Here is a 22,389-nt window from a genome sequence, read left to right as displayed (position 1 = left end):
TAATATTAATTTAGCTCTTTATCGATTATCCGGCCAACATAAATATTAAGTTACATTTTTTTATGTTTTTCCTGAGGAAAAGGACATTTGTCAAATAATGTTTCGCTTTCAGTTAAACACGAGTCACGCCCGCCCTAAAACATTATACACGAGTGCCATCGCGTGTTCAGACGTAAGATTACAACAGAAAACTTCAGCTCAAGTTTACAAAAAACCCATTAAGCAATGTTGCATTACATTCTGTGCTTCTTTTATCATTAAAACTTGATTGGGAAAAATTAATATGCGATTTTGAAGTACCTCAATTGTATGTGAGAGTAACAACAGTTTGTGAACAACTGGAATGACAGTCATTACTCAAAACTGTAGTCAGTAGTCAATTCCTTATACCAGTGACTTAAAGATACACATTGATTGGAATTGAGATTACCATTGAAACACCATAAACTATTTTATACGTTTGCGAATGTAAATCTGCTTATATTTTTTCATCCTGATCACCTATATCTGGAATTCGGCCTTTTCTATCTAAAACACCCATAAGTGTTTAACATTGAAAACAGATGAATGGGGTATTGTGATTTTATGAACCTCGTGTTACTTGAAATAAGTTAATTTTTGAGTCTATTTTTAATATGATCATAATCAGTAACTTTGGGTGATCAAACGTTTAAAGGTGCAGTGTGTAATTTTTAGAAGGATCTCTTGACAGAAATGCAAAATTATAAACAAAACTATATTATCAGGGATGTATAAAGACCTTTCATAATGAACCGTTATGTGTTTATTACCTTAGAATGAGACATTTTATCTACATACACCGAGGGTCCCCTTACGTGGAAGTCGCCATTTTGTGCCGCCATGTTTTTCACTCAAGCCCTTTACAGACAAAATTTTTTACTAAGTTGTCTCAGACAATGACATGTTTTTCCGGTGGCAGCTACTGTAGCTTCTGCGTTTCAGAAGCGTGGGGTGAGCAGTGGACCGAGCTGTTGGTTGCAATTTGCAGCCTTACCACTAGATGCCGCTAAAATTTACATACCGCACCTTTAAATATCTTGTAACTCAGTTACTAGGGCATGGCATTAGCTACACTACTATTTCTTACAACATACAGCTAAAAATGTATAACTTGAATGTACTTTAAGTCACTTTGCCGAATACACAAATGTAAATAAAGGTAAAAAGTAGATGTGTAACATTAAAGGCGGGGTGCATGATCTCTCAAAGCCAATGTTGATATTTGAAATCACCTAAACGAACACGCCCCTACCCCAATAAAATCTGGACCTTCTTTTGATAGACCCGCCCAACACATATGCAACCCAGGCAATGATGTTGGTTAGTAGAGATGCCCCCTTACTGCTAATTGGGTACAAGTGTGTTTTTGGGTCTCTGCCCGATTCCATTTTCCAAAGTGTTTTTCAAAATCATGCAACCCGCCTTTAAAGGAGACTTATATGAAAATCAGACATTTCCCATGTTGAAGTGCTATAATTTGGTCCCTAGTGCATTCTCTGCAAGCATGTGAAAAAATAAGTCATTGAAATTTGGCTCCCCTTGTGATGTCAGAAGGGGATAATACCGCACTTTAAACTGCACTGCTATTTAGTGCAGAAATCAACTCATTTGTATTTTAAAGGATACATTTTATATGATATTTTGAGCTAAAACTTCACATTCACACTCTGGGGATACCAAAGACTTATTTTAAATCTCGTAAAATGTCCCCTTAAAAAGAGGAATCATAATTAATGAAACTGACCTTTTAAAACATCTTATTGTATCAGTAAGCTGCAAAATCTCTACAACCCTGATCGCTAAAAACAAGAAAACACTCTCGAGTCTGTTCTAGCTGCATTGCCATTTTATTTACTTTCAAGAAAATTGTGCAAAAATCATCAAGTACAGAGCTGCTTTTCAAATGGCATTTATGTCTGCTCATACATTGAATGTATTCATCCACACAACGTGCCATTTTAAAATAAGTCACTTAAAGGAAGATCAGCACAAACACACTCTGTGTCCTTAGATCAATCCCACTTATCCCAGTGTTCACACGATCACAGACACTTCATAAGGTTCACTGCTGCTTTAACACTGTATGGCATATCAAAAACATGAATATACAAAGGAATATATTTGCCTGTATATGTACAAACATTAACATTGAGCCGTACTTCATTTGCTCATCATTTGTAGAGCATTTGTTGCCCAACAAGGAAAAAAACAGAGTATACACTATTATTCACTATAAATATTAGTGCAAACACATAGCATGGCATGACATCTCTGGCAAACGAAATGGAGTGACAGCTAAGAAAATGATGGTGAAAGTACGTCTGCTTTCAATGTCGGTTTTAGTCAACAGCAATGCTTAAATTTCAATCCCATAAACATTTCAGAAACTGCTAGAAAAATTTCACCCCGAAATAAAAAATACTTTTGCTTCAAAGAGTGTTGACATTTAAAGCACATAATATTAAAATCATATTAATGCCGCATGATTTAAATTTCAAAAGCCAATGAATTGCAGTAATTGGGTGTGATTAATTGTCAAGAAAAATCTCACAATACAAATTTTTATTTAATTTTGGGTTGAAATATAACCTCGACGTGTTTTTGGTGAGATTCAACCTGTAAGCTTTATGCTGAAAGAAACAATGTAGTTTAATAAAACGATCTTAAAGGGACAGTTCACCGAAAAATACAATTTTCTCATCATTTATTCACCCTCATTTTGTTACAAACCTCTATAAATGTCTTTATTCTGATGAACACAAGAGAAGATATTTTTAAAGGAATGTTTGTACCCAATCACGAGCCCCATTCACTTCCATAGTAGGAAATAAAGTATACTATGGAATTTAATCTTCTCTTGTGATCATCAGAATAAATAAATATATACAGGTTTGTAATACATAAGAGTGAGTAAATGTTTTTTTTAAAAATTTTCATTTTTGGGTGAACTACCCCTTTAAATGTAGCATCCATCTTAAAATGCTTGTATTTGATTGTCTAATTACTAAATATTCATCTGTTAAAACCAGAAAATAGATTTAGTCTAAACAGTCTGCAATATGCTTGTGAAGAGGTTCACTTCTAAGAACCAAGCAAACTGCCAAACTGACAAGTTCACGCTATGACAACTTTAACATGATTTTTGACACGTGACAAAAATATGTAGGATGAGAAAGCCTGGTGTCAAACATCCTTTTAAAATTCGGGGTAATAAAAGGAAGCTCACTGTGATAAAACAAAATGAATGGCACTTTAAATAACATTTCTCAATTTCACTTATATAAGGGGGGTCTCTCCGGTAGCTTATTTAAAGGGACAGGTACCATTTTAAGTATGCGCATTTCTTATTTCCAACAAACTAAATAGATCATGTACATAGGATTGCTTATGAAGCATGAATATTATATTATCTCCATCAGGGTGAAGTTCATGCTTTGGTTGGACGCATGAAATGATTTTTGACCAATGATAATGAAATGTCTCGACCTGCAACAATGTAAACAGATCATACAAAATACGATCAAATTTGATGCATCCGTTAGGTTGTTTAGCGAACGAGGATCATTTTGAGCTCCAAAAAATGTTAACACTAAAGCTGTCTTTAAGACTCGTATTAAGTTATTTTCTGAGACTTCTTTCCAACTTAACTCTCAAATACCATACATTCAAATGGTGCGCCAAATCAGTGATGTCACAAAGCATCCGCATATTAGTATTTAATATGCAGAAGTACGAACAGTGCTTGAGGGCTATGGTTGAGAGGATAATGACTGTTTAAAGCTCAAAAAAGAACCCTTTCTGCTTTAATCTCCTGGAGAGACGTGTCAAACAAGGCGTCAGAATTATACTGAACTAACCTTTTAACCATCTACTAATAGTAGTCCTCGCTGTTAGCAATTTGAAGGTGTACGGTGTGACCTAACTATTACAGCGCTGCGCTTTGCTCATGACGTAGACGAGCTGACGTAGACCATGAAGCCTCGCCATCCAGATCACCAGATGGACCCGTGCTGCTCTCTTTTCCTGAAGATGCATCACAATCTTTGGATGGGGATTGCAAACTCTCAGTTGAGTTATTTTCAGTGTCTGGCTCAGCTGAAGCGATTTTCGCTGATGTGCTCTCCTCTTTGTTCATCAGCTCTGCCTGTGGTTCGCCCTGCTCCGCCTCCCGTGCTGGGTTTTGATTGGCTGGTGCAGCGTCTTGCGTTGCCGCACCCGGAGCGCTGGGTGCCTGTAGCTGGTTTTTGAGCTGGCCGTGACAGAGCGGACAGGTCTCCTGTACGTATAGCCACTTCTTCAGACAGGTGGCGTGGAAGAAGTGGTTGCAGGGTGTGATGACAGCAAACTTCATATCCTACAGTTGAAGAAGGGATGTGAAAATGTTAAGAGGTATGAAGATTGCATATTGATTTACGAACAGTAAAAGAGTTGTATTCCTCAAAAGGCAATTTGGGGACACATTTCAAGTGAGAGCAAGGTTACATTGTGTTATCTTTAAAGATACATTGTTACAGTTTCCTTTCGAGGGAACTTGCGCTGCGTCACTGTAGTGACACTTTGGGGAGTGAGTCTGGATGTTTATATCAAATTCAACCAATGGTTAGGCTTAACAAAAAAGACAGGGTGACACGGGAGCCAGGAAGTATATCGCTATCTGAAATATTACCAAAAACACTGTTAACTTACAGGGACGCAGGACGTATGGCAAGGGAGACGCAGCGTCTCGTTCCCTTCTCAGGGAACAACATTACATACGTAACCCGAGACGTTTTCATGTGTCAAACACAACTATGCAAAAAAGCATTTTGGTATGAATCAACATTCGCATACAGACGATATTAGCATTTAAAGCGAACAGTTTAGCACGTGTGCTTAAGTCTAGAATTTTTATGATATTATCCTACACTACACAGGAAATAATATGGATTTTTCCAGCAAACTTCTTGCATAAACTAGATTCAAGCACTTTCAATGACCTGTATATATATGTATGTATATTTTCAAAAACTTTCCAGGGCCTTGAATTTTTTTTCCGCAGATTCACAAACTTTCAAGGATTTCAAGGACCCGTGGGAACCCTGACTTAAATAATTTATTACCTGAAAGCAGATGGAGCAGATATCATTATGCTGCTGTAGTTGTAATGCTGAAGCTGTGGGCATGTTTTGGATCTTGTGGACTGCATCTCTGCGCAACAGGAAGCTCTGCCAGCCCAGTTGTGCTCTTAGCCACACGTTATAATAAGAGTGAACCAGGATGATGGTGGAGCCCATTACAGTCCATTCCCCAAACAGGGTTTCTGAAACGCCATAGGCCACCACACATACTGCCACCAGAAACTCCAGAAGTCGATAGGTCCCGTTGACACAGTAGATAACTTCATCCATGTTTTCAACTGGAGTTTTACGAAACTCCTCCACCATGAAGAGCACGTAGATGAGAAGCGTGCCAAGAACCTGAAACAATATACCGGAAAGTAAATAATACTAAAATGTATCTTATCTGACTTCTTAATAAATATCTCCTCTTGTTTTAAAGCTAAAGGTGTCCAAGATAAATGTTTGCTGAGGAATTATGAGTCTAGGTCCTACATTATATTTGTAAAAACAAAGAAAGAAATAAACACCTTGGATGACATGGGGTGAGTAAATTATCAGGTTTCTAAAACACATGACTTAAAATGCAAATGCACTTCAAACCATCAAATAAATTGATGTTGTGCCCCTGTATCTGTAAACCAAACATGACACGGCCACAGTTTCTATCTGTTTCGTTTAAGTGTCTACCTGAAGTGAGGTGAGGATGCTGGAGGAGATGATTATGAGCAGCCAGAAGTCCATGCGGAAGAACTGACAGATCATGTAAGCCATATAAGCGGGGAAGACCAGCAGGAACAGACACAGACTCACAGCTCTGAAGTGTTTCCACAGGCTCCTGAAGGAACAAAGACATGCAGAAAGGTTTACACTACAAGTCAGCAGAAAAGTTTCCTTTTCCACATGATATACTTTTCATTGCGATGTAAATGCTGCAGGAGTGCCCGGCGAGGGGTCTTACTTGTCTCTGGATGCCCCCAAAGCCAGAACTATGGGGTCAGCAATCTCCAGCATTGACTGCAGAATGGAAGCCACCACGATGAAGAGGATGATGCTGAGAAGGAAGGCTCTGTGAATGACCTGCAGCTCAATGAGACCAGTCTGAACAGCCAAGATCAAAAGTGTAATGCCCTCAGTCATGCCCCTGGAAATGAAAAAGCCAATTTAAGTATATCTTCTACAAACACTAAAACAACAGAACTTAAAGATTACACACTCTCCTTCAAAAGTTAATAGTCACATGTTTATTTTGTATTATTTATTTACTTCCACATTTTAGAATAAAATATCACTTTACAATTAAAGTTGTATTTGTTAACATTAGTTAATGCTTTAGATAACATGAACTAACAATGAACAATACTTCTACAGCACTATTTATCTTAGTTTGTTTTTAGTTCAGCATTTACTAATACATTTTTAAAATCAAAAGTTGTAACTGTTAACCTTAGTAAGTGCACATTGAACTAACATGAATAACTGTATTGGCATCAACATGCTCACAAACCATATATTGCTCATTGTTAGTTCATGTTAGCTAATGCATTTACTAATTTTAACATATACAACATTTTATCAATTGTAAAGTGCTACTCATTATTTGATCCAAGTTATCTATTTCAACAATTTCTAATATATTGATCTCACCTGTGCATGGTATTGTCATTCATAAAAGCTCTGTAGCCCTGTAGGTAGAACTTGCAGAGGGTAAGGACGCCCAGCGCCACAAAAGATACAGTGAAAACCAGACCCAGCAGAGAGTATGGTGTACTACAGCACTCCGCCATACTGCAAAAAACACACAAAACATCTCATTTTTTCAGTTACTATACTATGCTATGCAGCGCTGCACCTTTACATCTACTTTTACAAACACTTAAATTCCCCCTGTGGTTAAAATCAAGTTATATTGTTGTTTCTATGTCTATGTGGTGTTTTTAATATGCTTTAAAACTCCTATAACTGAGTAGTATTACATCCTTCATATATTCAAAGAGTCTTTAGTTTTATCAGATTTATAAAAGACAGATCAGCTCTAGCGATTCTTTTCGGAAATACACAGAAACATTCGGTCGGGAGGAGTCACGAGGGGCCAAGCAGCACAGGATACAACACTGGATAACTTCAGTACACGTTCATGTCATTTACATTATATGCACTTACGTGTCAATTTCCAACATAACACCGAAGTCTTACTTACCGCCTACAACTCATGACCCGGCTGGGACTTTTAATCAAAACTCCGCATTAAACACACGCTGCTACTCTGGATAAACAAACTATATCCATTGTTTTCATAAGGCTGTCTTACTTCTTCATACATCCAAAAACACACTTCTTTCGTGTCATTGTTGAGTCTTGATATAAAACAAAGCTGTCGCGTGAAGTGATGCCTGTCACTTTTATCGTCCTCGGTTCTCGCTCTCCCGCTGATTGACACCCATGTCATGTTTTTTCGGAGGGGAAGTGCCCATAAAAGAAAATGATACCCAAGGTTTACCCATGCTATGTAAGAAGTACTCATGTTCGAAAAAACTTTCCAAAACTTGTACGAACACTGCGAAGTGCATTTGGCACAGAAATACTCTTGTCATACGTCCACCTGTTTTTTTGAAACTTTGCCTACGTTTAGCATGAGGAATCCAACTCTTAAACAGTGTTAATAAGTCAGAATGCATGAAATACCATTGAACCCAATTTCCTGTGTTCTCAGTGGAGACTTGAGTTGTTTGTGAAGTTAATCTTAATTGAAAAACTCAGATTTTTTTTCATCATAATTGTGGATTATTATTTTTTACAGATTTTTTTTACTTTCGGTGTAGCCCTAGCTTTACTCACACATTGATAGTTCTGCATATACTAAATGAGGCAATGGTGTGGAGTTACATTCAAGCTGTTTTGAATAAATGATGAAATTACTGTCACAGGAAAAACTTAAACATATGCTACAGGGGGACTTTATATATATATATATAGTACCCGACCCGCTTCCTGGCCTAATGCATATCGTAGCGTCACTGGGCCATAGACATAAGAACTAGGGGTGCGGGGGGTGTCTGGTACTATATAAATTACAATGGTTTAATTGGCATCTTTATTTCAAACGATTCGACCGACTGCGACCCGAATATAATTAAAAATATTTTTGGATGACTCGTAACTATGGGTAACCGCAGGCGCACGCTCATTTTGGATCAACCCACGTATCACTGCAGTCTACATAGGCAGTTAGTTTCTCATCTCCTAAGCTAAATGAAACCTTATAAATGTCTAATCTTAGACTCTATTTATGGCCAGCAACTCTATTAATGGTAATTTTAATGTGGAACATACATAGCACTGCTCACTGAAGACTTAACTAATGCTTACAATTTTTAATTTATTAAAACTAACTGTATATATTCACTTTAGATAAAGGGATAGTTCACTGAAAAATTTAAACTATGTTATCATTTACTCACCCTCAAGTTGTTTTACACCTGTATACATTTCTTTGTACTGCTGAACACAAAGGAAGATATTTAAAAGAATGTTGTAACCAAGTATATCTGGGGCACCATTGACTTCCATAATAGGAAAAATAATTAATTAGCATTTTTCAAAATATCTTCATTTGTGTTCAGCAGAACAAAGAAATGTATACAGGTGTGGAACAACTTGAGGGTAAGTAAATGAAGACAGAATTTTCTTTTTTTCTTTGTTGAACATACAATGGCCACCACACAATTGTGTCGTATTTAACACGTCATTACAGACATATCCACACACACAATAAAATCTGACGTATCTGCTGTGACTAGTCAGGGTGTGGCTCAAAGTTTAACACACTACTAGAATGGCACTATAACTGCCTGTGAACTTAAAACTTGTGATGAACAAGTCATGCATCATGTGCTACTCTTAGAAAGGTTTTGGTTGTTAGTTCTTTTGGAACGGAGCCAAAGTCTTCCTTCACATAGTTAAACTATCTGCTGCTTTAGTTTTCATCTGTTTTACTTAAGTGACCAGACACAAACTTTACCAACCCAGTCCCACAAAAATGAGGAGTTTAATAACATTAACAATAAATCTATAGGCCTGTGATCTGTGTGAGAACTAACCTAGTAAGAAAGAGGAAGATCAGCCTCTCGCGGGAGGGCGGCTGGTCACGCGTGCTGAAATAGGTGTAGATCTGCAAAGCGAACAGCACCAGCCAGAAGCACATAAAGAGTACAGGCAGAACCAGCTGATTCCACAGAGACATGCCTAGAGCCAGCAAACCATACACCTCCACCACCTGCACAACACAACAGACAGAGAAATCAGCTGATGTCATACAGAGAGTTCATGTTTTCAGCACTGTGCATCTGCCATTACAATAAGTCTTTGAAAAAGCTCAGACAAAATATGTGCAAATCTGCTGATATATTTATTTATTTATATGCAAGCTGGATTGATTTCCCCGAGTGTGAAAACTGCTACAATCCATCAAAACAATGCAAAACCATTTTTTTGAGCATCCTAACCAGCCCATTACAGCAACACTGGTTAAATAAAATAAGTTAATAAGTGGCTTATAAAGCTGATGTGCTGTGTTTAAATAGCTTTGCAATTTTTTATTTGGTAAAAGAAAAATATTTACTTAATTCTGTGCTACTTGGGTCTTAACACTATTGCATTTGGGTGATTCTCGCGAAATTAGACTTATGAGGTGTCATGAAACGTTTGATAAAAAAAGTGAATGCTATCAAAATAACAGGCATACAGTTACAAACATCTCTTCATGTACTATTTTGAACATGATTTCAAATGACATCATACAAACCAATTTAGTTTTTTTCCGCATTTAAGGGGGAAATTTTCATTACCACAACGTGTCCATGACTGGATTTTTTGACATGGACATATTTATAATAAAAAAATCTAAAAAATAAAAAGCTTCAGTGCATGTTATACTATAAACATTTACAGTAAAGAAACGTGGTGTTTGGTGATCATTGGTAAATGTAGAGACAATAATAAGGAATATAAATGTGTCCAAGACCAATTTTCTCATCCACCGCAACAATTTTCAATCATTGTTTAAGCCCTCAAGGAACTAACATTTAAAAAAAAAATTAGTTGGAAGGGACATAATTGACTGTGACACTAAAGATGACTACCAGGTAAGCAGTTCTTATTTTTTCTCTCCAGATAAAAGTTAAAGTTTTGTTTGTCATAGTACCTAGACAACTTTTTAGTTCTCATTACCGAAACATGAGTTTGTAAATGCAAATATTTAATGTAATATCATGTTGCGGTAATGATAATTTTTGATAATGATAATCTAAAAATTTAAATAATTCTATAGGAAATATTTTTTAAATCCTCTAAAAATAATGGTTATAGTAAGTTCAGACCTAAATCTTATATGTGCAAAAAAAAATTGGCTTCAAGGGCTTTTTAAAAAAATCTGATGCTGGACACCTTCTAAGTCTAGATTTCGTGAGAATCACCTATTTTGCAGAAGTCACAAGAGTAGAAAATAACACAAACTTTTAGAAAAAAAAAGTTTCTTTCACAATTTTGTTTAATTGTTAATTACTTACATAATTAGATGCATTAAACTTTTGTGAAAAATCAAAAAATGCTTGTGCTGGCTGGCAATCTTTTTTTTTAAATGCTGAGGGAAAAGAGTTAAGAGTCTGATTAAAATTCTCATTTACAAAAAAACATGTCAGATGCACTAAGCGGGTTTTGCATCCGAGCAGTCCCTCCAGAAAAACGTGATTATGCGATCGCATAATTTAACGCATAATCAGCCAAAGTCCGCATATTTTCAAATACGGCACAATTTCGCAGCATAAATTACAGATATCCGTGCGCAAAATATGCAGCAGTTTTCCCCATAAATGTATTTACTCGTGACGCACCGCCACAGAATCAACAATGGCCACCACAAATAGATTTTTCAAGATTCCCATTTACATTTATTACATTTATAGCGGAAAGTCATACCTGCACCAGCTCTCTGTAAGCAGTTTTGGCCAGATTGTATGGCACCAGCAGGTTGGAGGCCAGAAAGTACAGCACCTCCAGACCAGTGAAGATCATAGCAAATCGATTGATGAAGACGATGGTCTCCAGGGGCACGAGGCAAAGTCTGGCCACTAGGGGGAGCAGGTGTGCCGAAAACAACCAGATCTGCTTTGTCTGCATGACACATGAACACAGCGTACACACCACAAGCTGACCTGAGGGAGAGAATAACTTTATTGAACATGCACACTGAACAAAATACAAAGCACCAACACACCCAAAGCTTTTTTAAGACTTTCATTATACTGTATCCAGAAGGGTTTTCACAATGTGACCTGTTTTGTGAGTTGACATAGCAAACAGCAGACACAATAAGTAACTAGCCTAAATACACAAACATTGCAGTACTGACTCTAAAAGGTAAAAATGTCCCATAGATTGGATCGTTTAATACTCATCACTGTTAACAGGGAAGTTACTTGTAGTTATATATAAAAAGATCATTTTACTTGAGCAAACACTGTTGTATCCTGAAGTGTCTTTTGATATTCAAATGAATAAAAATTTACATATTTTTCTGAATATTAAGTGACACTCCAACTGAATTCTGCTTAGCAGTTAATTCTCCAACAGTCATTCTCATTCTTGTATCCCTAAACCAGCATATATCTGTAAATAAAGAATTTTAAAAAGTCAGTTGGTTGTTATCAGAAAATAAACGCCGGTAGGGTTTTCAGGACACTGACGCAATGATTGCCTGTGGGAAAATTTCCTCACCGTCACCAGGCATGTGATTTGCCAGGGACAAAAAAGAAGGAATGCAGCTCCGCATGAAGTCGAACAAATGTCAGGAAAACATTTATATAATAATAATAATAATTATTATTATTATTAGTATTATTATTATAAGTTTCACATTAACATTCCCCCATAGCCTGCACTTGCAACACTAACACACATTGCATGCTTTTCCTCGCATAAGAGGGCTTCTCCTTTCGTGAGAGAGCTTGTAATGCGCGCAGCTCAGACTTCTTTTAACACTTTTAATGCCACATCTCGAACTCCCTGACAGTTTTTTTACCTCTCCCCCAGATACCAACGTTGATCGGCGATCTCAAGGCTGACAGTAGTCAAGGTTTCCCTTTTCTTCTCTCCAAAAAATCGGAACAGAGAATCGATAAGATCCAGATTGCTAAAATTAAAACAATAACCAACCCTATTCATAACGTCATTAAAGGTGCTCTAAGCGAATTCACGCGTTTTAGGCCATAAAACATTTCTTGTTTCATACAGTAAACATCTCATCACTATCTGCTAGCTGCCTGTAGTCTGAACACACTGTAAAAAACGCTGACTCTGTAGACAGCCCAGGCTTCGCAAACTGCATCAAAAACAAAGTGGTCAAACCTACCACCACGAAACATAAAGTGTTCCAACCAATAAACGACAGGAAGGATTTGGGAGGGGGGTTGGGCGCGTTCATGACTCCTTCAGAAAGCACGGAAGGGAGGGGAGGAGTTAGCTACGCTCTGTTTTGTTTGAAAACACTTTGAACGTCAACAAAAATTGACATCACACAGATTCTCTTAGAGCGCCTTTAAGCTGGCTTTTTTGTTGTGATTTTAAAAGCGACCTCTATTGGTAAAAATCCTACATATTGTGCCTTTAAAGGACCAGTGACCCTGTCATCCATGGTCACAGAATGATGCTTCATAAAAAAATCCCTCACAATACAGAGGGATTATAGTGATTTAGAGACTATGTTATAATAAAATTGTGGCATTGGCACAAGTACAGAGCTTGTGTAGTCTATGTAGGTCAACATGCTGCATGACATGTCACTTGATATATCAAAGGTCAGAAAATGTGGTCCTTTTTAGCATTTTTAGCATCAGATAAAGGACGCCCCATTTTATTATTAATGCAGAGCTGTGAACCCTCCAACAATGTTTAAGCTTTCAGTGCGGACAGACTCAAGCCGCTGTGACATCTATCCATCACATGTGGACATGGCCTTACTAATGAAAATATCTGATTTAAAAAGACTTTTGACTTTAAAATACGGTAATATAACATTTAAAGTGTTTGTTTTGTTTACTGAAATATGTTCTTTTGTTCTTTCAACATCACATTACAGAAGTTCGGTTTTTGTGACGTCTATTTACTTCCTCTCAGCATGAAAAACATTTCCAAATGCAGTCCAGATACACTTCCCTTACTACATAACCTATGGCACCTTCACTGATAAAATAAGACCAGGTTACACCATCTCAGATTTCATGATATCATGAACAATTAACTATCACAGTACGCGAGTGTTTACACGAGTAAGAACCGCAATTGTTCCCTCTGATTTTTTTAATAGCGGCTGGTTGCATCATTTCATTCCTAAATGCCTCATTAGGAAAACTGGAGGTATTCAGGGACTATCTATTCATTAGTAAACTGAGCACACCGAGATTCTGGTTTGTCCACTTTTAGTTTCTGTGCTATACTTTAGTTGTCAGGTCCTTTATCCACCCAGGGTGGGAACTAGGGCTGTGCGATTTGGAAAAGATATCTAATTGCGATTTAATTTTAAAAAGTAGGAAATGCGTTAAACGCGTCATGTTATTTCATCCAAGTAAAATTAGCAAACCAGTTTGATGGAATTTCAGTGTGTTTCCACCCTAGAATGCATAAAGGGGGTCAAATTTACCCATATTAATTATCATAATACAAATTTTTGACAATGACTTTCAGGACAATCACCATATTATCTTTATACCTCAACAACACACTGCTACAGGTGTATGTTCCCTTCTGCCTTCTACATTCAGTAAATAAGCAAGGCAAGTTATCTTACACAACAGTGATTGTAAAGAGCAATTGTGCATGACTGTCAAGTGTTTGCCAAAAAAGTAGAAACAACAAACGTATAACCCACTATTGTTTACACACCAATCTCACAGCGTGGTGTTTTAGAGGAAACTTCCGCTCTGAGTTTACCGGTATTTTTGTACTAATGTGTGAATGATGTCTTACTTATAAAAAGACAGAACGTGTGTGTGTGTGTGTGTGTGTGTGTGTGTGTGTGTATTTTTGTATTTACTCAGTTTTCTCACGCTTTTGCTCTGGCACAGAGTCGCACATATCACAGCCTTTCACAATTGGCTAATCGCAACATTACAAATCGCAAATGCAATTTGATTTTGACTAATCACACAGCCCTAGTGAAAACAGAAGTACAGTAACACAAAACTAGCTATGATAAAGTCCTTTCTATTTGCTTCAAGAACAAATGCAGCAGTTAAAAAATGAAAATGTTTTGAAGTTGATGACATAGGACGTACCAATGAGTGCAGTGGTAAAGCGGTTCATAGAGAGCGGCTCCAGGTAGAGGGGTCCTTCATAGCCTGACTCCAGCTCACCGCGTACATAATCCCTACAGAAAGCCATTCAGCCGATGAGCACATTTAGATTTTTATAAGCACATATAAGTCAGGCAATGTCTGCAAAACTACCGACAGCTGCAATAAAGGGATAGCTCACCCAAAAAAAATTTAACATCTGTCATCATTTACTCACCACCATGCTGTTCTGAGCCTATATGAGCTTCTTCTGTTGAACATGAAAGAAAATATTTTGATAAATGATGGTAAGCACACAGATGGTGGTGACACTGCACACTGACTTCCATAGTAGGAAAAACAAATACTATGAAAGTCAACAGGTACCTTCAACTGTGTGCTTACCACTACCATAATTTATCAAAATATCTTCTTTCGTGTTTCATTTTCTCTTGTGATCAACAGACTAAAGAAACTCATACAGGTTTACAAAAACATGAGGGTGGGTAAATGATGACAAAATTATCATTTTTTGACTCAACTATCCCTTTAATGGCAACTTAAGTAACACTGCAACTAGATTTCACAATAAACCCATGTAAAGTAAATGAGCACTGTTTATTACCATATATCATGTAATGGTAAAGTATTAATGCTCAACTTTTTTCTAGGTTTACATGAAATTTTAAGTCACATTTTCAATGTGGCATGGTTATATGTTTCTTTTAGGTCTACACTGTAGTTTCTGAAAGGAACAACTGTGTATTCATTCATTTGTCATTTGTATTTTAATTGTTCAAGATAGTAGGGCTGCATAATGATTAATTGCGATTAATCGTTTGCAGAATAAAAGTTTTTGTTTACATTATATATGTTTGTGTACTGTATATAATAATTATGTATACATGCATGTATAACTTCAAGAAAAATATATTTATATATAATATAAACGTACAAATGTATATGTAAACATTTCTTAAATATATACATGCGCGTGTGTATATACATAATTATTATACAGAGTACACAAAAAAAGGATGTAAACAAAAAAAATATTCTACAAATGATTAATCGAGAATAATTGTTATGCAGCCCTATAATTTTGTGCATTCGAAGCAACATTGGGTGGTGTGAGCACAGACCTGGAGACCTGATGTCCAGCGAAGAGCAAGAGAGCTGTGACCACATAGAGGTAGAGCTTCACTAGATGCTGTCGAGGCAGCGTCAACAACACCAAACTGAGGATATAACCTGATGAAAAAAAAGTGAGAGAGAAGAGTGAGACAAAAAGATAAAGTGAGAAAAACAGAGAAGGAGACTGAGAGCTAAGGGTGTAAATCGGACACTTCATTACGATGCGATACAATATAGATTTTCTCTGCCAGCTATGCGATTTTTGCCGATACACCAAACGCTTCTTCGATACGATTACAATTAGATCCGTTTTGATTAATTTATCTATATTTGTATATATCATGTCTAGTTAAGCAGTTAAATTTTTATTTACAAATGCAACCAAAATATATAACCTGAACATTTTATTAAACTCTTTAAAAATGGCACAATCTCTGTCCCAAATTGGAACATTTACAACATCAAACCAACAAAAATACACTTTAATTAAGGGCAAAATGTCACATAAAATCAAGCTTATGATGGTAACAGTCAAAGTCTTTCAGTATTTTGAGTCAAAATGTGACAAAAATCGACCATTTGCAAGATGTAAACAACACATTATTTTTACATAAAGAAAACATCTTAAAGGTGTTTGTCTATCTTTTTGATTCAGTTCTATATGTTCTGTTGGTTGTATTTCATCCCAACGTTTATGTGTTGTTAAAAAACTGAAACAGGAAGTGCTTCTGGAGCAGTATTGTTTACATCTTGCACAATGGTCTATAGTGACACTAAGGTAGTTTTTAGAAAAATTTTATTAAATTGAAAAAATTAATTCATATATAAAATAAAGCTGTTACACCTAAGCATTTGATCTGTCACAAAACCTCATAAAAGATAAAAAAAAAATCCCAACCAACAGCCCTTGCAGAAATGGAATAGTTGCAGATATATTTCTCTTCTGTGAAAATGCAGATAACGTATAAATAGTGAAATATCGCAGTTCAAACTCTTCCTGGCAGCCGACTGCAAGTGTGTACCTAGCTTATGACACAATTATGCCCAGATTGCATTTACAAAATTATCAAACCATGCATGTTCTTTACATAAAAATGTATCAAGCACTTTTCAAGGCTATTTAATTTTATATTATAAAATGACTACGCTTATAGAAAACCCTGAATGATTATATTACAGCAAAGTTAATATTTCTTTCAGTCTCATGTGAGAAACTCTTTACTTCATATAGAGCACTTGTACAAAGAAGAAATCCTCCCTGGCCTATAAACTTATATCCAGCAATAAACCTTAGGATCATAAAAAGAGTCACTGACACTGGCAATGAGATCTGTATTGCCATAAAATGTCCTTTATTTAGCCTAAAAGCTGTAAATGTAAAAGGCAACTCATGTCACAGTAAAGTTGCCTGTCCATTTATTAAAACTGTAAAAAAAAGTTGTTTGGCCTTCCAACAGAGGAAACGAGAAATCAATGGTTAAGTTTAATTTACAACACTGTTCCAGAACAGTACAGCTCAAATGTTTAATTGTGTGCTGCGCATTTACTTGTTTCCTGAACATGGTAGAGTACAGACTGGATGTGCACAAAAGCTTGGTCTAAAAAGTGGAGCAATTTCAACTTTGCAAGTTGCAACTACACTCTGGCTATTCTGATTCACAGCCTGTAAGAATTTCCTACTGACAATTTAAATGTGGGTTTTGAGCGGTTGTCCATTATCATAATTATGATATCATGCATTGCAGTGATGTTGATCTCATCGTGCCCCCCTGAAAAAATGAAATGCCTGTCCATGAATTTGTGTCTGGTGCCTCACTCGGTAAGTTATACACATACAGACGCGCACGTGCAGGTTTCATTGGCCTCACTCCACTCTGACGGCTTTCGGCCCTGCTTCATGGAGTGAGGGAAAGGTAGAGTGTGGGTCGCATAATCTTTATTTTTTTAAATAAGGGTCGCTCCTAAAAAAGTTTGAAAACCACTGATGTACGGTATGTGGGAAATAATGTGTTTTTTAATCATAAACCCCGTAAACACATTGCATTACACCAAATACGCAAAATAATGTGCTTTTAAGCAAGGCCCTTTAATATTCTGTTAATTTCAAAAGGAAGCTGCAGATGTTTGTGTCATCTGTTGAGACACAACACATTCACCAATAGGAGGAAATCTAATATCCTATATTATATTAGCATGCCACACTGGGCAGCTGTGTCTAGATTGTAGTGCAAGTAAATCTCACAGCTAGACTAGCATTTTCTTTTTTATTTTGTATTCAACAAATAATATCTTAAAATATGATATTAATATGATAACTGGTGTTTATAAATGTTAATGAAAGCATAAACATTTAAACATAACTTATTTTAACTAAGGCCTAGTCTTAGCACTAGGTAAGCTTGTCTGTGAAACCAAGCCTTATTCTAATAACTGCATAAATTGATAAACCAAGCAGTATTACAAGGCAGTGTTAATAATCGTTGTGTTACACGAACCCTAATGTGTGCTATGAACTCCTAAAATCCTTTACAATAACATTAACAAATATTACTGCTTGAAAATATGCTCAGGTGTATGAAATGGTATGAAACTAGGACACAACCAGCATCATGTGCAGCCAAAAGCTATCAACACTCAATCTGCTCACACCTACTGTTGAACCAATATATTTACATAATAGGAACGATTTTCAAACTGCACAACCAAAACAGTGATTTGATATCAGAAACACGGCTTGCCAATGACATTGAATTATCCCAGAAAACACTGAATATTTTTTATAAAGTTGACATGAACAATTAGCAAACACTGATTTTTTTACTAAATCAACCAGGTCTCAAAATAAGGATAGCCCAATGGCATCATAAGCAATGCCTGATCAGACCAGTGCGGCACCGTCAAGAACGTTTATAATTTGCATGTGTTTTGAGACCCTGCCAAACTAAATCAAAGAAGACTCGAAACCAATATTAATACGCTACATTTATATCTGATAAAATCGAAACCACTTAGCCTGACTACGTCAGACTTTGTACTTCCGCTAAATTTCATTACGCTTCTGTACTCAGTCTGAGATACCTCCCATTCAAACCGTTTTCCTCAGGTCTCAAAACAACCGGCGAATCAATAAACAGAGGGCGGGCTGAGAGTCGTGACGTAGACGCTAAGCGCCGAATGTACGGTTGTAGTTTGTAGTGGACATGGAGGCACAGAAAGCTATTTGCTCTGTTGTGGAGAACCGGCACTTGCCAACTTAATCCCGAACAAGAAAAGTGTTTGTTAAACATTTTGAATGGAGATTATGTTGTTGCCCTACTCCCGACAAGTTTTGGGAAAAGTTTAATTTATCAACTATTATCGATCGTCAGCGAGAAACTGTGTGCAGCACAGCTTGACGTGCACAACAATCGAGATATCATGGAAGGAAATTTCATTGTTCACAGTTAATGGTGGAGGACGCGTGGGCAAACATTCTTTGGTGACGTTCCTGATTAACCAGAAAAAAAGGTAGGAAGATTTAATTTACATATGGTTATGGCCGTCTGGTGGAAGAGTTTGAGAGGAGAGAGGGGCGTTCCTCCACTTAGACGTGAGTGGAAAGACACCGTAAGGATAGTGTTTACCTAGCTCTGGCCCGATTTACTTTACATAATCTGCAGAAGTCGTTCATAGCCATGTTAACTTCGGTATTTCGCTCGATGGGTTTGTTTTCACATCATGCGTGTGTTTTACAGCAGAAATTTGATGCGGCTGAGCTGGCGCATAACGCACATCATATCCAAACGTTATGTGATTGGCTTACGTTTAGACCAATGATTTTAAACTTCAGACAAGCCCCTCCCATGAGAAGGAAAACGATTGTCAATTATGCCCAGCCAGACTCTGTCTATGAAGCGAAGCAAAATAGCAGAGGATGGTTCTACCAGGCTAGAAACCACTGGGCCAGTAGAAAAAAATCCTATGCAAAAGATGTGCATAACCTAATCAGTACAATTATGTCAATACCTATCAAAGCCTGACATTGACACTTGCAGATTAAAACAAAGACATTGCACTATAAAGAGAAAAATCCCCAATCCATATTAATCTTGTACACTTTGCAATCTTTGATCCTAGAATAGGGCTTAACTACAGCTTACAGTTTTATTGTTTAATTAGTTTTAACTACAAATAGCCAATGTTCCAATCATAAAAGTCTTCCTAACTCCTGACTCTGCATTTCCACTGGCCCATTACAAGAGCACTTTAGCCAGGATGCAAACACCGTGTGGAACCCACTTGGTTTCTCACCTGGAGTACAGACAGCCAAAGCAGACCCAAAACATGTGAAATATCATCATCATCATCATTATGACCAAGAAAGGAACTATGAAAGCATTCTCCTAAAACGTCCCAATGAGTTCAATTTAGGCTATGTTTATACAACAACGATGTAGTGAAAAACAACATAGACCCACAAAAACAACTAAATCCACTGTATTACATGTGCCATGCCAGTAGATTGTAATGGCACTTTGTAAATAAATACTACATGCCTGCGCACATACACATCCATCTACAGAGCAGACAAGACAGTCTTTATACGGAGATGTTGTTATCAAAAACTTGCACTTTGGAACGCTTTGAAATTTTTTTTGGAAATCTAATGAAGGCTGTTTCGTCCATTTAAAAAAAATATATATTCATTTATCGGCCATTATGAATGCCGATACTGATAGTTTGAAAAATGCCTAATACCGGCCTGCTGATATATCGGTCAGGCTCTAATTTATATTGCTGTTCTTCAAACCTTTTCAGGTATTTTCATGATAATAAAGAATATGTATAATGATTATGTTTGACAAGTGTTGCTTTTTCAAATGCATGTTATAAACGACTCAAACTAACAGTGATTTCAGATCGAGTCGTGAATAATATCGGCTGTGCAATTCATCGGCCACATATTATTGACGTATATCGCCATTTATCGGTTCCCCTAGTAAACATTAAAAATAATAATAAATGTGTCACTATCTCCATATCTTTACATTAGCTTCCCACAAGGTGATTTAAAGGGCTCCCTCTGACACTATAATCTTAATAATATCCTGTAGTGTGTGATGCACCATGATTTTCAAATCTTGTAGCGTAGCAATGTATAAAATTTGAGAAGAAATTGCTTGGACATTCTTGGACCTACCGACATAATGCAGGTAGAGGGCAATGTACTTGTACTGGAAGAGGGGGTTATTGTTAAGACTGCTTCTCTGGATTTTCTGGAAGAAAGAGCTGACGTCCCAGCGATACAGCACCTCCAGTAGCAGAATACTGGGAATCCGGAGACCCACATTAAGCACTGCCTCCAAACGGGCCTTCATCGCCATGACCAGCAAGGCCTAGAATCACCCTTAAGCTAAACTGAGAAAGATGAACAGGAATAAAACAGTAAATAACAGAGGTGTACTATTTATAACAAACATGGTGAAATCTGACAGGTGAAAGCATGTCATAACAGTCAGACAGACGGAAATACAAGAGGAGTTTACACATGTTTAGCTCCAGTGAAACTATGAACTACATTATCATACTTGAAATTCCTAAGGAAATGGATGTGAGTGCTTGTATAGATTACAGCCAAGAGCATTTATGTTTATATGACTTAGGTGTGTAACTAATATAAAATATAAAACAGACAGTGCTATTGTACCATGCAAAGAAAAAAAACTATTACTTAGAAACATGGTCAGAATTCGTTTATGTGGTCCATACACGCGTGTCTGAACTCTAGTAACCCCGAAACATCAACATTAACATTCACTCATTTAAAATGCTAGAAAACAATCAAATATTTATAAGTTATAGCCAATATACATACAATTATAGTGAGAAGGTACAAAATAAAGGTTTAAACGTAACGTTAACTCTGCGAAAACATGACTTAATGATTGACTTAAGATTTTCCTTCATGGTAAAGGTAACGTTAAACTTTTAAGGTCTTAAAATACTGTTGAACAATGATGCTTGTTTAAATCTGTGAAGCTTATTAATTGTATCTTCTCAGCTAACAGTAAGTTCGCGCAATTGAATTGTGTCTGTTATTCACTTATAAACGAAAAGATGATGACGATAACAATCGTGTAAATCGACTCACCAGCTATTTGCTCACTTCACGCTGTTATATTTCGTCTTAAGCTGCATCTCTGGATGAACGTAAACCATTTTACCTCAGACGTGTAGACGTTAACGGTTTGTTGCTGTTAAAACATAAACAGAAGCATCTAAATTCACCTATTCCTCCAGGCAGCCATTACACTGCGTTTAGGATTAAACTGCGCATGTGCGAGTTTGAGCGGCGAAACACAGCCGCTAGACGGCGCACATCTGAACACACGTACGCAGCCTGCATATACGACCTCCGGAGGATGCGGCCTTCCGATTGAGAAACGGCAACTGAGTGAATGCTGAATCGTACGTCAACGGCGCCGCCATATTAGTTGTGGCAACTTCTCTATTACTCTCATATATATATGCTGAAGGTAAAAATGCCTCCATCATGTGCAGTTTGGGTCTACCGTCCCACACCTCAAAACAAGAACATTTTACAAGTAAGACTGAACAACTATTTTCTGGTAATGTTTGATCATTATAATATCTTGATAGATAGTGGAGGCAGAGATATTAATAGCTATATCGATAGCTTGCTATGAATGTTGATACGTAATATTTGCATGTTTTTTCTAATAATATTGTAACATGTATTAGAGTAAGGCCTATATTACATTTTCTTTATAAACTTACTTTTTGTAGTTGGTTAGCTAACTTAGTGGACATAT

The 22,389-nt window shown here is 36.8% G+C and overlaps 1 protein-coding gene across 1 annotated transcript; it reads right to left on the bottom strand.

Moving 5' to 3' along the window:
- Positions 1–1,845: 1,845 nt before the first annotated feature.
- rnf145b (ring finger protein 145b) lies at positions 1,846–21,884 on the bottom strand. The gene is made up of 11 exons (XM_065287226.1): positions 21,708–21,884; positions 20,757–20,974; positions 15,586–15,694; positions 14,447–14,538; positions 11,094–11,329; positions 9,218–9,393; positions 6,765–6,905; positions 6,079–6,261; positions 5,808–5,955; positions 5,121–5,477; positions 1,846–4,375 (listed from the first exon to the last, which is right to left on the bottom strand). Exons 2-11 carry the CDS (start codon positions 20,938–20,940, stop codon positions 3,947–3,949), a joined length of 2,055 nt encoding a protein of 684 aa, XP_065143298.1. The 5' UTR covers positions 20,941–20,974; positions 21,708–21,884; the 3' UTR covers positions 1,846–3,946.
- Positions 21,885–22,389: the final 505 nt, after the last annotated feature.

This window comes from Paramisgurnus dabryanus, chromosome 18 (assembly GCF_030506205.2).
Source record: "Paramisgurnus dabryanus chromosome 18, PD_genome_1.1, whole genome shotgun sequence".
In the NCBI taxonomy this organism is placed as follows: Eukaryota; Metazoa; Chordata; class Actinopteri; order Cypriniformes; family Cobitidae; genus Paramisgurnus; species Paramisgurnus dabryanus.
This window is presented reverse-complemented; position numbering and strand designations above follow the sequence as displayed.